This window comes from Monomorium pharaonis, chromosome 6 (genome assembly GCF_013373865.1).
Source record: "Monomorium pharaonis isolate MP-MQ-018 chromosome 6, ASM1337386v2, whole genome shotgun sequence".
NCBI classification, from domain to species: Eukaryota; Metazoa; Arthropoda; class Insecta; order Hymenoptera; family Formicidae; genus Monomorium; species Monomorium pharaonis.
The window spans coordinates 2,396,200-2,410,939 of record NC_050472.1 but is presented as its reverse complement, the minus strand read 5'-3'; the positions used below and the strand labels follow the sequence as shown (position 1 = coordinate 2,410,939).

Below are 14,740 nucleotides of genomic sequence, written 5' to 3'. Positions count from 1 at the left end.
CCCAGCTCGCGACCGCCGCCCTAACCGCACTGTTTTACAATCCTGCGAGGGTAGTAGATCCGTGAAGAGAGAGGATCACGGGCGAGAAAAAGATTAAGTTCGGGTAAACCCTTCGTTAAGCGGCGCGGGCGAAGACGCTTAAACATGGAAAGTGCTGTTGGAAGAGCACGCAAAATGGAAACATTATTTTCCATCTTCAAGGCGCCATTTACGTTTCTCACTATAGATGCTGCCGCTGGATTTAATTCATCTAAACGTCATCTTAGAAAGTCGAACTTTTATTTTTTTCATTTTATTTTTTATAATTTATAAATTTTATTTTTAGCTATCTCACGACGTTTACTTTAGGATCTCTTCACCATTCTTCTGTCATCGAAATTATTTTTATTCGAGATTCGGCCGGACAGCTGGGGGAGAGCTTTGTATTTTGCATCGCAGTGCCGCTTCACTTACACCGAGAAAAAAAGATTGTTAATTTGACTAAATTTTTCAACTAAATTAAATTTTGTTTATTCATGTATTTATGTATTTCAATTAACTATATAAATACTTGAACTGAAATTTGTGCATTAACGTTAAATGTATAAATTTTTGAACTGACAACGTTTTAATTTAGTTTGAAAATTTTGTCAAATCAATAATATTTTTTTCTCAGTGTACGCATCTCTCACGTGGTCCCTTCCAAAGGTCCTCGTCCAAAGATCATCATCAAGTTTCTCTTTTCAGGTTACCATCTAGAATGGGAGGGCAAGAGGATCCGCGTCATCCGTCCGGATGTCGAATGCACCAACGGCATCATCCACGTGATCAACGCAGTATTCCTCAAGGACAGCGACGTCCGGGTGACGGGCGGCGCGTCGTTGGCTACCCTCGCGCCTCACTTAATCATGATACTGATAGCCAAGTGGCACCTGTAAAAACCCTCATCGCCGCATCGCATCGTCGTAGAAATTCTTCTTGGGAGCCGTCTGCGATTACCCTCGAACGACGACGACGACGATGACGACGACGACGACGCAACGCGGGAAGGCACGGCGGGTAGGCACAGTCGATCGTCCAGTTCGATCGGACTCTCTGAAAAGACGTTTGTTGTGCACGAGGGGGGGGGGGGAGGGAAGAAGGATCAAAGGCAGAGGACAGGAGAAAATCGCGAGAATCCTTGGATCCATTGGTAACTGATAATCCGCGAGATCAGAGATCGACGGGACCTAAACGATTCGGGGATTCGCGGGAACCGGAGATCCGAGGATTCGTTCGCGTACGTGGGGGATCGCTGATCTGCAGATGTGTAAGAGGGGGGGGGGGGAGGGGCAAAAAGAAAGGTGTCCGTTCGGTTGAATTAGCGATCGTACGGAGCAGGTACGCAAGGAGCTTTCGCCGAGGAAAACGACGGGAGGACGACCGAGCACTCGCGATCGTACGGCCTCACAACGCCAGGATAGCCTATTATTTATTGAGTAAATCGTCCGTGGACGGTAGCGAGACAACTTTACGGGTTAGGAGCGTTAATCGTACCAAATAAATGGTTAATCTCGTACCAAGTAATCTAAATAAATTTATCGAGAGACGAGGGGGCGGGGGCGTGAAGAGGTAGAGATTTCGAGGAACCTACTTCGAGTGCAACGACGATATTACATCCTATGAGATCACTGCAACTATCAGCGAGCAACGCGTATATGCAAATAAAATCGCGCTTCAACCGTCGATCGTTTTCCCTCCATTATTCCACTCAAATGTCGAATTGGGAAAAATTGTCCGAGTCCGCGTCGTTGCGAACAAAAAGTTTGCGAGTATACTGGCGTACGAATCAGATAATCGATCGATCGGGGTAATCGTGCGATTTAATTGCATGTTTTGCGCGCGCCAAATTTTATAGAATTAATAAGAACTTAATATCTTATAGCGATATATTTCGCATAACCCTTAAAGCAAGACTTTGCGATTCCCTGAGGGAATTGCACGATTTTATATGACACGTACGATTTTATACAATCGTAAAGTCCGAAATCCTTTCCCTCCAAAGCGACGACAGTAATAAAACTAAGCGCAATATATGTGTAACGCTTATCAACCCTTTTCAATTAATGACGGTAAAAGTCGAAACGCAATATCAATTGTGTCGAATAATTAGCGAGGCGAATAAGTAAGCGCTTCCGGAATAAAGGGATCTATCCCGAAACTTGCCGTCTCGGAATTCACCGACTTCAGGATTCCGTGTATTTTTTTCCGGATTCTTCAATTCTCCCGGAGAACGAGACGGTCGGATTTCTCAAATTTCAGAACGCCCGTGGATTTTCGATTTCCAGACGTATTTTCGGACAGACTAGACTTTCGAGTCTCAAGCTCTTTAGATCCACAGCCGATCGATCAATCTAACATCGATTCGCGTTTGTAGGTCAAGAACCGACAAACAGACTGACAGACAGACAGACGTGTAAAAACACAGCAATCTCGGTATGGCAATACAGCGAACGTATCTCGGGGCGCGAACGGGGTGGACATTTAACTCCTTTCCTCCCCCCTATTAAAACCCAACGTAATGTTATAATCTTTAAGAGACGTGTTTTTTCGAGCCTTTCGTCACAGCGGTTAACGACCGCTGCGGCTGCTCAGGGACGGTCTCGAACGATACCCCGCTCTATGTATCATATCGTATTTACTCTGTCTACTTACCGAGAATACTGCCATGCACGCGGGCTTGCGGATGAGCTTGCGAAACGAGTTTTTGTATGATAATTGTTAACGGAAGGAAAGAGCGAAAGGTAGGGGAAGATAAAGGGCGATTCTTGAAAAAAAAATAAATAGGTTCGTTAAGCTGTTACTCGAGAATCCAAAAGAAATAAAGTGTCTTGAATCATGGATGCGCAAGGAGCAGAAGAGAAAACGTTTTTGGCATTTCTAGCTTCTATTACTTTTGTAAATTTATAACAGAATATTCCCTTAATCTTCTCGTGTCATCTAGAATATGGTAGCTTTTCAAAGAGGACTGACAGGACTCCATTCTGTGGAATAAAATATAATAAGATCGTACATGAGGAAAGAGATTTGTGCTTCATATCTTAATACTTGTTAAAGAATTAAACTAAGAGTAAAACTAGCGGGAGATCGCTGAGCTAATTTCCGACGAGAAACTCGTCCGCAGAAGGAGCGCCTGTTAATCCGTTTTGATTCGCTAATTTTTTTTTTTTTTTACGAAGAGACATTCCGTGACCATATCTACTCTCGGTGCCCAGCACGCGCTATCGCTCTATCGTAATAACTACATCCCGATGAACTTTCTTTTCCCTTCCACGTTCACGCTCATCGCATTACCACAGACACACGTACAGGCACACCGCATACATACACGCACACCTTGCCCGTCTGAGTAGCGAACTTAACCATTAAGATCTTAGCTGTATGCGTGCAAGGCGAGGGCCTATCTTGGAAAGAAAGTTCGAAGGACGCGGCTAAAAGGAAACTGATATAGGGTCAGAAACGGAAATCAAATGAAATCCGGGTCGAAATGCGCGGGGATCAACTCTTTCGCTGATCAAAGTCTCCAGCTGAAGTTCTTGTTTCGTCGCGAAAAGAGGGTAAGTGAACGCATCCCCGAGCAACCTTTCGATAGACGTAACACAAATGGATCTTTGATACATGCAAATATATTTCCCACATGTATACCGTTTTAATCCTGACGCGCATCGCGTGTGAGTTTTGACTCGTGTAATATTATTGAATTTTTAAATATCCGCATATCTTGGAAACGATGTGAAATCCAAAGAGAGAAGAGAAGTAGCAGAACTTTATTCGTCAATTAATCGAACATTCCCTTAGCGAGCATTCTCGCGCAAGCTTATCTACCGAGGAATTGAATATTAAAGGATAATGAATATTAAAGAACAAACGGAGCTTTCCAATTAGCCATCCTCGCTAAGGAAAAATCGATTTCACATTCTATCACGAATGAAGTCCTACTGCAGACGCTACTACGCTTGCTTGTAGCATAAACAAGTTAAAGTAAAGAAGAGAAATGAGTACGCGGCACGGAACATGTTCGTAGCTCGAAGAGGGGGATAAAATCTCCTCGAAATTTCCTCGTGTCCTCCTCGAAGAGGAATCGAAGGCAAATTCGGCAAGAGACGCGCAAGATAGTTCACGTTCAACTGATAAAACGCCGAAACCTAAATGAAAGACAATTGACTGATCGGATCGTCGTTAAGTTTCGCAACACGGTCCGATTACTTGTTTGCATTAGTCACGTATTTAAAAAAAAAAGAAAGAGATTGTAATTAGCAAACGCGTAATCGGAGCAGCCACAACCTTCTCCGCGAGAAAACTCGATTTAACATGAAAAAAAAAGACGTCGATGTTATACGTGTTGATATCAGTCTATACATATATATAAAACAAAGATATATAATAAACAGAGATATATATTAATGAGGAAGAAAGTATCGATCGAAGAATAGAACGAGAGTCAGGGGAAAGGAAGAGGGAGGTAAAAAAAAAGAATGATAGAGAAAAGAAACAAAATACTATCAGATGATAACTTAAACTTGTTGTTGGGATGAATTGATATTACGAATTATTATTATTATTACGATTATTATCTATATAAAATATACATAAACTCTAATTAACACTGTTTGCTCGTTAGATGAACCAAGAAAAAGGAAAAAAAAATAGCGAAACTCTATTTCTCCGTGTAGATGTGTCTTAATGTTCAGCTTGTTCGACAGCCACGCAACCGACAGTGAGTGAGCTGGGTTCGGGGCTGCCATAAGTCGAAGGGGGATGTTCGAGTCGGTACGCGGGAGACGAGATCAAGCGGACTGCCACGCGAGACTTAAAAAAAAAAAATTCTTCACGCTCATAGAGCGAAAAGAATGACGTACGGGAAAAAGAAGCACACACGCCGCCGGTGTTGTTACTAATAATGTTACAAAAGGGCCATAAATTGTTGAGAAACGGAAAATCGATCGCCGTCCAGAATAAGCCAGACGAATTTTACAGATAAACGTTATAAAAAAAAAACGTATATTTTGTCACACATTACAAAATCTTCAGATTGATGTGCATCGATATTCTTGAAACAAATAGAGATTCGATCGTAATTTTTTAAATTATACTTCTCATCTGGATTTCGCGGATGGTGATCGACTGGTCCAATGAAAAAAAAAAAAGAGCAAAGATTACGAGAAAGTGCATTTATTATTTCTAATTCGCAAGCGAAGCTATACAGCTAAGTTTAGATATCCTTACGAGTAGTTATTAATCGTAGGATTACGAACAGGACCAGAGCCGTGATCCTTGTAGAAGTAAATAGACAATTGTATGTGGACCGTTCGTCGGATATCCGGATACCTGGGAATCCTCGTGATGGCAATCGATTTGCGACATCTGGCTGTCATAAGTCGCGCGATGATCGGAGTGCAAGCGTAAAAGACAAAATGATCTACGACATTTACGGTGGTCTGCGGGTATTCGGATTTCGATAACGCTTGTAGATCAAAATTCCCATGGTACTCACACATTCCAGCCCTAGAAACGTTTCGTTGAAGACGTCAGTCGTTGAGAAAACCATCGCCAACGAACGTGACGTTAATCGCAGTATCGATCACAGTCCCCGCTGGCGTTGTTTTTTTTTCTAATCACCGCTATTGTTACCCCTTCGCTGTTCCATCCCGCGAGAACACTGGCGAGAACGATCGCGAACGCCCAGCATCGACGTTTCGCGTTCACGCGTTTTCCTGTACACATGCATACATACATACACACACATGCAAAACACACGTACACACGCATTATCTCTCACGAAGGCAGACGTTCCCTCTGTCCTCGTCGTCGCACGATCATCATTTCGAGCCGCATGTTGTAAACATGTTTCGCACTCGTATCCGATTACCTAAGGGCTCGACGATCCGTGGTTCCTAGGATCCCGAGGCTCTCGGAAGCGAGTTCCTGTGGGCGCCGACGCTTCCGGAGCTTTCGAAGCTGCTGTTAACCGAGGCTCCCCCGGGATTCTCGCGGCCGGCCGGTCTGGCGGATTCGAGGCACCGGCGGTTTCACGGACGCAAGGATACGCTACTGATTGCATTTACGCGCGCAGCCGAGGATTATGGCGGCGCGTTTTTTAGAGCAGGCTCGACGAAACGAGGCGCGTACGCGCCGCGACGTTAACGCTCGCGTTAGCCTAAGTACGGGGTTTTTAAGCTTTTTAAAGTTACGGCCGCCGGGGGAGGGAGTGCGACACCCCCTCCTCTCCCGCCCCGGCTGGCGGCAGGTGATACCGGTAAGTGCAACCAGTAACTTAAGCACGCCACACACCATTACGATAAATCATTAATATGTAAGATTATAGAGTACGTTAAGTGACATAAGGGAGAAGGCGGGAAGTCGCAGGGAAGAGATCGTGGTTTTTAAAATTCCGAATGCGAAGAGCATATATATATATATAAATATATATATATAAATATAAAGTGTAAGCGATTTCGTATTTTAAGCGCCGGATAGGCGGGTTTCACAAAAATTAACTGACGAACTATTAAGAATTATTATTTATTAGCTATTACAAAAGTATATGATATAAATATATGTATATTATATATACCTTATACTGTAGTAGGGGAAATCAAATTTTATGTACCACAGAGCTATTTGTATAAAAGGCATTTGTTTCATCACACGGTCATAAATTGTCATCGTTGGACATTTGATTGCCCACCATCGTCACCGCCGTCACGCGCCAGTCTGACGGCGTAATTTTAAGTAACATATATTTTGGATAATTAATCACGGGAGGATTTCTAGTTTTCATTAGGATCTTAGGTATACGTACATTTTTGCATTACCTGTATTTCGTCAGAATTAGTTATTAAATTTCTAAGTCACGCGCGCGCTTGTCACCGCGGAAAGACCGGCGCTTTCAGCGAACGATTTTTACCGGAAGGACCTTGCAGGTCAATCAAATTTGCAAAGGGAAAAGTCGTAGGGGAGAGCGTATGTACCTTCGAGTTTGGGGGCGAATCGGCGGCGTGTCAACCCTTTCCGTCTGGGGATGAGAGTCCGATGAATAAAATAATAAATTTCAAGATCGAAAGGCCCAAAGGAATTCATTGAGTTAGAGATGACAAGAAAGACTGTAGAAGTATTCGAATATTCAAGCGATTCAATATCTTCTAAGACTCGAAACACTTGTTCCGATACATTAATCACGATAGTAGGTCCTACATTTTTGTTTTTCGCTTCGGAATAGTATCACTCCTCGAGATAAAGCTCGTTCGAAGCGGGAACAGCTTCAAAAATCTGACTCAGCCGTCGTTCGTCCGGCGAACGTTCACTTCACTTGTATCTCGCTTCACTACACTGTGTAGATCCGATCGCTTTTGCTGTATGATTTTACAAAGAATAAAGAATACCTACAAGAGACACAGATCGAGAGGTTTATTGAACAGTCCACGATGACCCAGACGGGACAGAAGGTAAATATGTACGACGGAATTCGCCGTACGTAAGAGGTAAGTTTCCTTCTTTCTTTTACTTCGACGCTCTCGCGTTACATACTCTTTACATAACATAGACCGCCCGTCGAATCGAAGTCGACGCGAAACGATATCAGCGCTAAAGTAAAGACCGGAAATTATATTTTCATATTTTATCCGTTCGTATTTCCATGTATTGTGGATTTCATGGATTTATGTAGGTGCAACCAAGACACAGACGTTTTCTTCAGCAGTTTATTTTAAACCTCGTGTTACAAGATAAAAGGCTAGCAGCAAGGCTTTGATCGTGCGCGTGCATTTAGGTTTCGTGTGTTTTACGTAATGTGACGCGTGTGACAGAGTACATATGCGAATATAACACGATTACAAGAACGATCGCTGGAAGGCCGCGAGCGAACCAAGTTACAATGTTGTTTTTTCCTCCCCTCTTTTTCATCTCCAAGAAAACTTGGCATATCGTTTACGTGGAAAAGCGTAGAACATGGAAAAAATCCGAATATTTTAAGAAACTCGAAAATTCTTGGAATCGATGGAGTTCTAAAAAGTCGACACGCGTTCCGAAAGTGCGAAGACAGTGCGGGTTACTTAAATTATAATCTGTTAATTGCGACAGTTCATATTGACTTTATATTCTCGCAGAGGATATAAAATCTCTCTCTACAGTTCTAAAATTGTTTTACAGCGCAATAGTACTTTGAGATGCACATATTTTCGTGAATTCAATTACCCTGAATACATACGATACGTACGTACAACAATCAGCGTGAGCTACATCAGTAATGTCCATTTCCACCAATGTAGATTAATTTCAATCTCGGTTTAATTTATTCATTTTTTCTAATTCTTAAAATTCTACACTGAGAGCAACTACTATAATTTTAATATAATATATAGACTCATTTTCGATGCCAACTATAATATATTTATATAATAATTGTTTTAACATGCAAATAGCTATTGGTTATATAGAGATCAAAATTAATACTATGTGATAGAAATGAACACAAGACTTTTCCGCATTAATTCATTCTTCATCCACGTATATTCCCGCCCCTTTCTCTCACTCTCATTCACACCCGCATGTACACAGAGACACAATTATGTTACTTTCCCTCACGTGCGTGTATAATAAATCTACATTCTCTCTCGTTACACGTACAGGTCACATCGATCGATTAGAAACGACACTGAGAAGACAATATGTACAGATTGATTGTATACATGTATATATGCTAAAATAATTATTAATTTAAACGAGTTAGTACCTTAGCAAATATTACAGTAACATTACATGCCGAGCGGAACGATCGGGTCAGTGGTATTGTCTTCTTTATTTCTATCTAATGAGAAATTTGTTCATAATTAATTTTGAGCAAATGTATCGCATTTTAAAGCAGTATTAATATCATCAATCACTAACGCTTTAATGACAAACAGCATTTAAAAGAAACATAAAGAAGTAATTACATACAAAAATTTTAAGATAAAATAACGAAAGATAAAATAATAAAAATAACGAAATCGTATTGTTTCCTGTTACTCTTTACACTCATTTTAATTTGAGACATTTTATCTTCTAATTTTTACATTTCTGATACTTACCTAAGTGACGCATTAAAATCATTTGGACATAGCTATTTGCCGGTGCATAATGAACTGTTTTATCAAATGGTGACGATAATGTAAAAGAATTTTGAAAAAAGAAAAGAGAAAAGAAATAAAGAAAAAACGCAGCATAGTTTGTACCCGATCGCTCAGTCGCACCCGGTCGAAAGTTTGGTCGAATTAATTAAAGAACTCCTCTCCTCTGTGTATAAATATTTAAATAATCCGGTTAAGCAACCGTACTTTAAAGCGAACGGCGTGTATATATCATATCAAAAAAGGATGTCCCTTCGGCTCATCTTACAGGCTCCTTTTATAGTTTATTTCCCACAAACTTATTCCCGACGACTTACAATTATATGTACGTTGTAACATGTATATACAACGTATATATATGTATGTATGTGTCAATTAACATTATCAATACGTTCATTCGATGGTCTAAATTTATTACATCATAATGCGTCATTGGAGTATATCTTTCGCGCGGTATATGTATAGTGATATCTGTATGTGTGATGCAGGAATATATATTTATATAAATGTATGTGTATATATATATATATGTATATATATATATATATATTTATTTATTTATTTAGAACACAACAAAGACGAGAGACATCCACATAAAATTTGTCATGCGAAGCTTCCGACTTTTTTTCCTCCGCACATTCATATCGGATGATTTCAATGTGTCCGTTAATGAGATTTCAGAGCGGATCTCCACGAGTACAAAGGTTCTACGCATCCGGAGGAGGTCCCAGGGACTCGACGGTGCGCTGCGTAATGACGTATGTATGCGTGTATGCGTGTGTGCGCATGTGCGTACGCGTGTAGAGGCCGTTTTACGGCGCGGTGCGCTCTTATCAGCCCATCATCATCGTCGTCATCGTCATCGTCGTCGTCGTCATTGTCGTCGTCGTCGCCGTTGCCAACGTCGTGGCGATCATCATGAGTGCATGGCCCAGCCGATGGTGTAGTTACGAGAAGCTCTTCCCGTGCGGCGCAGGCGATCTGCCGAAAGAAACATGCTCGAGGGAGCCATTACGATGGGAGGTGTTCCAGGGGCTTGATGATCGACGGGAGGATCCCAAGGATCAGCCTGGGAGACTTCTTCCAGATACGAGGTGGAGCTCGAACGAGTTCGCGCGACCCGGATCGAAGCATCCGCGGGCGCTTGGATCGATGATTCTCGGAAGATAGCGCATCTAAATTCCGAAATCGTCGGCCAAACAACCTTTGGACTCGCGGATCCTCAAACGCGCGGAACGGATCGAGAGATGATCGGATAGAGCGTCGCGACGAGATCATTTCGTCCGACTTCAATTAATTTGTCCAACTAACAATCGTTTCGAGTGTCGCTCTACAGTCTGATAAAAACAATCTTTTCCTTTCGCAGAAACTCGGTACTCGGAGCGCAATTTCCGACATAAATGTTTAACGACGCGGAACGGACCTGTCGCGATATTTGACGAACAAATGAGAATTGTATAGGAAGTCCCAGAGAGCGTAATGTTGTAGGTTTGCTGGATTGCTGGAGCCTCGTCGTGAAAATGCGCGGCTGTTAAAATTCGCGGAGGGTAGACATGGACAATCAGCATCACGATGATTCCTCAGACGAGAGTAATTCGCGACAAGATTTTTCCCCGGATTTTTCCCCCTTCTCGCGCCGGTCGTAAAAGCAAAAGTAATTAACGCGCGTAGCACGTCGAGCCGTTGCCGCGGCGATAAAACACTTTGCGCGTCAGAAATTTATATACCACGCGCGCGAAGAGCTCGCCGCATTAATTCCCGCGAAGACTTATAGCGGACGTCGCGCCGCGACGTGTGTGATCAGTGATCCCCGTGGTTTCAGCCACGCGGTGAAGGCAATGCTGTTCCCCCTGGCGTTAATTTCAGAGTCACGACGAAAAGACGGAAATTGTATCGTTCATTCGCCGTTACGCGTTATAATCACTTTTCCGCGTACGAGGGAGCGTAATTACGCTAATGCATTACGTTGGGACGTTTGTTAGCAGCCCGATAATTTCGAGGACGCGACTTTGGAATACTCGCGGGCTATAGGTTCTCTTTCTCGTCGCCGCTAACGCGGCCCGTCGTCGCACACATCTCGCGCTTATAACGATATTTTTATTCAAGACCGTGCCACGGCGGGGAAAAAAAAAACAGGCGGGCCCGATAAATCTCACCGGCCCGCGAACAAAGTCGCGCGCGCGGCAGCAGTACCTTCGATAGAAATCAAATTTATTGGCGCGGCGTGTTCTGCAATTTTTTGCCGATTAGGAGAACGGCTGCGTCTGCCATACGGAGATAAACGATTCACCCGAGGAAAGTTCGGAGATTCGAATTGCACGCGGAAGGGAAGGAGGCTGCGTACGCGCGCTATATCCATTTACCATTTCTTCTTTCTCTTCGTGAGGTGAGGGAGTTTATCGTTTCGTCGCCTCGTGCTGTGACAAAACGCGCGCGACACTCGTGACAGATAACGGCGATACGTGACTCGCGACACGGAGAGACGTGCGCGTTATTCGTTATCGGGACGCCGATAAGAGATTGTGACTCACGTGGCGAGAGAGCAAGAGAGAGAGAGAGAGAGAGAGAGACGGTCCACGGCGGCGACTCGTTAATAACCCAGCGTCAGAGAGCCGGTCGCGCGCCTTTTGCGGGGCGTGTTAAGTTACCGCGCTCCGCGTTTAATGGCGAATTAATTACGTGCACGGGGATACGGGAGCTCCCGCCGGGAGCTCGCAGCCGCCGAGTTTCCGCCGGTACGATGAAAGCGCAGGACGAACGTCGTTGTGTAATTCGTTATTACCGCGCGGCAGCGTCTCGGTGAGGAGCGCGCGTAGTAATGCCGAGTAAGTGCCCGTAATACATATACGCTAATTCGTTTAGCGGTCGGGACTCGTCGATTCTCGCCTGGCGGTCGAGGCCCGTGTGAATTTTTCGCGACTACCCTTTTCCCTCCGAGCGCGCGGGCCAAACGCGGATACGATAAATACAGCTAATTGCGCCGTTAATCAACCTCGCGATCGAAACGCACGGCGCCGGAGGGGGGATGCAAATTCAATTCGCCGGATTTTTCAAACGCAAATTCCATTTGAAAATGTGCAGTCGTTTTATGCGATTTTTCCGAACGATTTATGCGCAAAGCGACAATACGGATGCAATTTTGAAAAACCGCGCGAAACGAAGGATCGCTTATCGCGGAGTAATTGCGACAAATAAATCCCGAACGTCGCGATCGAACGGAGGATACTATTACGAGCAGTTAAAGTATCGGCGGGGAAGAGACGGGCGACACGGCAGACGCGATGACGGGTTTCTTTATGGAACGCGTAAAAAGGTGGACGAGGAAGCTTTTCACGCTCGACTGACGCGTCCCTAGATTTCATCTTCCCTCCTCGAAAATCCTAAAGTACTTCCATCATACTTTCTTACTGTTTCTCTCGCTGTTCTTTCACTCCTTCTCCCTCTCCCACTTATCCCTCCTCGCGCTCTCCTCTCGGTCGTGAAACATCGCTACAACCTCTTTAGAAATGTCGCTCCGTTCTGTTTTCCCTTTTCCATCCTCCCCGATGTTTCGCCCTACCTCGTGGTCTGTTTATCTGTTCCAGGATAATTCGAATCGCCCTCTCCTCCCCCGCGCCGGTATATAGAACGAGCCACTTCGTCAGAATTTAATGCACCGTAAAACGAGGCTTTTCCCTCCCTCTCGTTCTTCGTCTTCGCGTCTCCCTGCACTTCCGAAGTCGCGCGACTGAATCCGCTTTATCATTACCGCTGCAGTTGCATGCGCGCGCGCGCACTCGCCCACGATTTCGGCAAGCTCTCATTGCCGAGAAGAAATCCGCTCGTGGGATGTAGCCGAGATAAGTAAAGCCGACGAAAGCCTCGGGCCCGCCCGATAGAAGTCGCGTTCGCGTCCCTTGATAGGAATTCTACGAGCTCGAGGCACCATGTGATTCCATTAGTTATTTTAACTATCATTATGGGAGAGAATTGCCAAATGCATGCTACTTAAATTATATTTTATTGTATCTTTCATTGGATTCATTAATTTACACGCAAATAAACGTTGAAAATTGTAACTTGATATTTCAGGTACTTGTTATTATTACAATATTTAAACTTTTATCGTAATTTTTAAAAAGTCATAAAAACATAATTATAGCTAAATAGAGACGTGCAATTATAACTTATAGTATATCTGAAGTATACGTACATTAATAATGCATTTAGGATATCACGTGCTACGTTATTGATGTATGTATCTGAATGCAGTAAAGGAGACTGAAATGTTCAACCCAGAGGCATTAATTAAACTGCACGATACTCAGATCTCAACGGAAAAAACGAAAAAAAATAACTAATTTCGATACGCTTACACGTAGGTGCGAATTCACGTTCGTCTGGATGTATACATATCGAAAAACTCGCAGTTCGCTCGTGGGGTGCGTGTATGACGAATCGCGCGCTACTCTATTTTGTAAAACCGACAGGCAGATACGAAAATAATAAAAAAAAAAACAAACAAAACAAAGGGAGTTAAAAGAAAGAAAGGGTGAGATGGAAGAATAGCGCCCGGCAATAGAAATTCGAGGCAATCTATTCGGTAATTGAAGCTTCCATTATTTTTCCGGCAGAGCTGCGTACAACCAACCCTTTTCGTTGATTCTCTTGTTTCCCGCGTTTCTCTGCGTTCCGTAATGCTATATACATATACATTTTTGGGGGAGGGGGAGTTAACGTTTTTGAAACTGTGCTCCGGAAAATTCGATACCTTCCCGAAAGAAAAATGAATGATGAAACGTCCTGCGACACACGACGATTTAAATTGAAAAAATCCCGTAATCCTAGCTATGGTTTTAATAACAGCATTAAGCTGAGCGTATTTTCACGACAAATAATACTTTTATTTCGCGATGAATAACATTTTCAATTTATTTCTTATGCTGTACGGTATCACGCTATCCGATCATCAGAAGTCGTTTTTTTTTTTCGTTTAATGACAATCAATTAGTTAATTTATTTATCAGTAAAAGTACGATCTTCATGCAATGCATTAACTTGTCAATTACTATTAAAATAGAACCAATTCATGTGCTAACCATATGTATAATACTATTGGTTAACACATATCTTTAAAGCATTAGACACATATTAGACAATATTCTATCAGTTTTTAATATACAAATATATATGTATAGCGATCATGTTAACTGTACTTTACTATAATACACGATTTGTGCTACAATGCCTACATTTTGGGGATGCAAAACATGTAAATTAGATACAAGATCAGATACAATATAAAGAGATATCAACAAATAATCAATAATGCTAATTTTTAAATAAAATATGTAAATATATCAAATACATATAATGTGCAGGATAAAAATACACGACGTACGTCGTGGCATCTCAATTTCCTTGTAACGTTTCGATCATTAATAATTTTCTTAAGCGCGCTGTTAAGAATATTTTTAATACGATGCGAAATTAGCCCTCGCATGTCCGACACCGAGATCGAACTGCGTTTTAGAAGGCGAGAGGCAAGATTTCTGCAGCCTGTACATTTACCTGCGGCAAGAACGATTCCGAGTAGCCTGAGCTACAAAACAGCGGCTAATCGGAGTAAGCTTGAA

General features: G+C 42.8%; 2 protein-coding genes across 10 annotated transcripts in view; one reads left to right on the top strand and one right to left on the bottom strand.

Moving 5' to 3' along the window:
* LOC105832399 (fasciclin-1) overlaps nucleotides 1–5,165 on the top strand; it is a 231,126-nt gene extending 225,961 nt beyond the window's left edge. For all 5 annotated transcript variants that reach the window (XM_028190600.2, XM_028190599.2, XM_028190601.2 and 2 more), the window contains one exon: nucleotides 727–5,165. In XM_028190600.2, coding sequence (XP_028046401.2) covers nucleotides 727–917 — 191 coding nt within the window. In that variant the 3' untranslated portion in view covers nucleotides 918–5,165. The remainder of the gene's footprint in view (nucleotides 1–726) is intronic.
* Nucleotides 5,166–7,704: 2,539 nt separating this feature from the next.
* LOC105829408 (tropomodulin) overlaps nucleotides 7,705–14,740 on the bottom strand; it is a 47,756-nt gene continuing 40,720 nt past the window's right edge. For all 5 annotated transcript variants that reach the window (XR_003625772.2, XR_001138494.3, XM_012668194.3 and 2 more), the window contains one exon: nucleotides 7,705–10,106. Coding sequence is in view for 1 of the 5 variants with exons in the window: in XM_012668197.3 (XP_012523651.1) it covers nucleotides 10,042–10,106 (65 nt within the window). In the remaining 4 variants the exon portion in view is untranslated. The remainder of the gene's footprint in view (nucleotides 10,107–14,740) is intronic.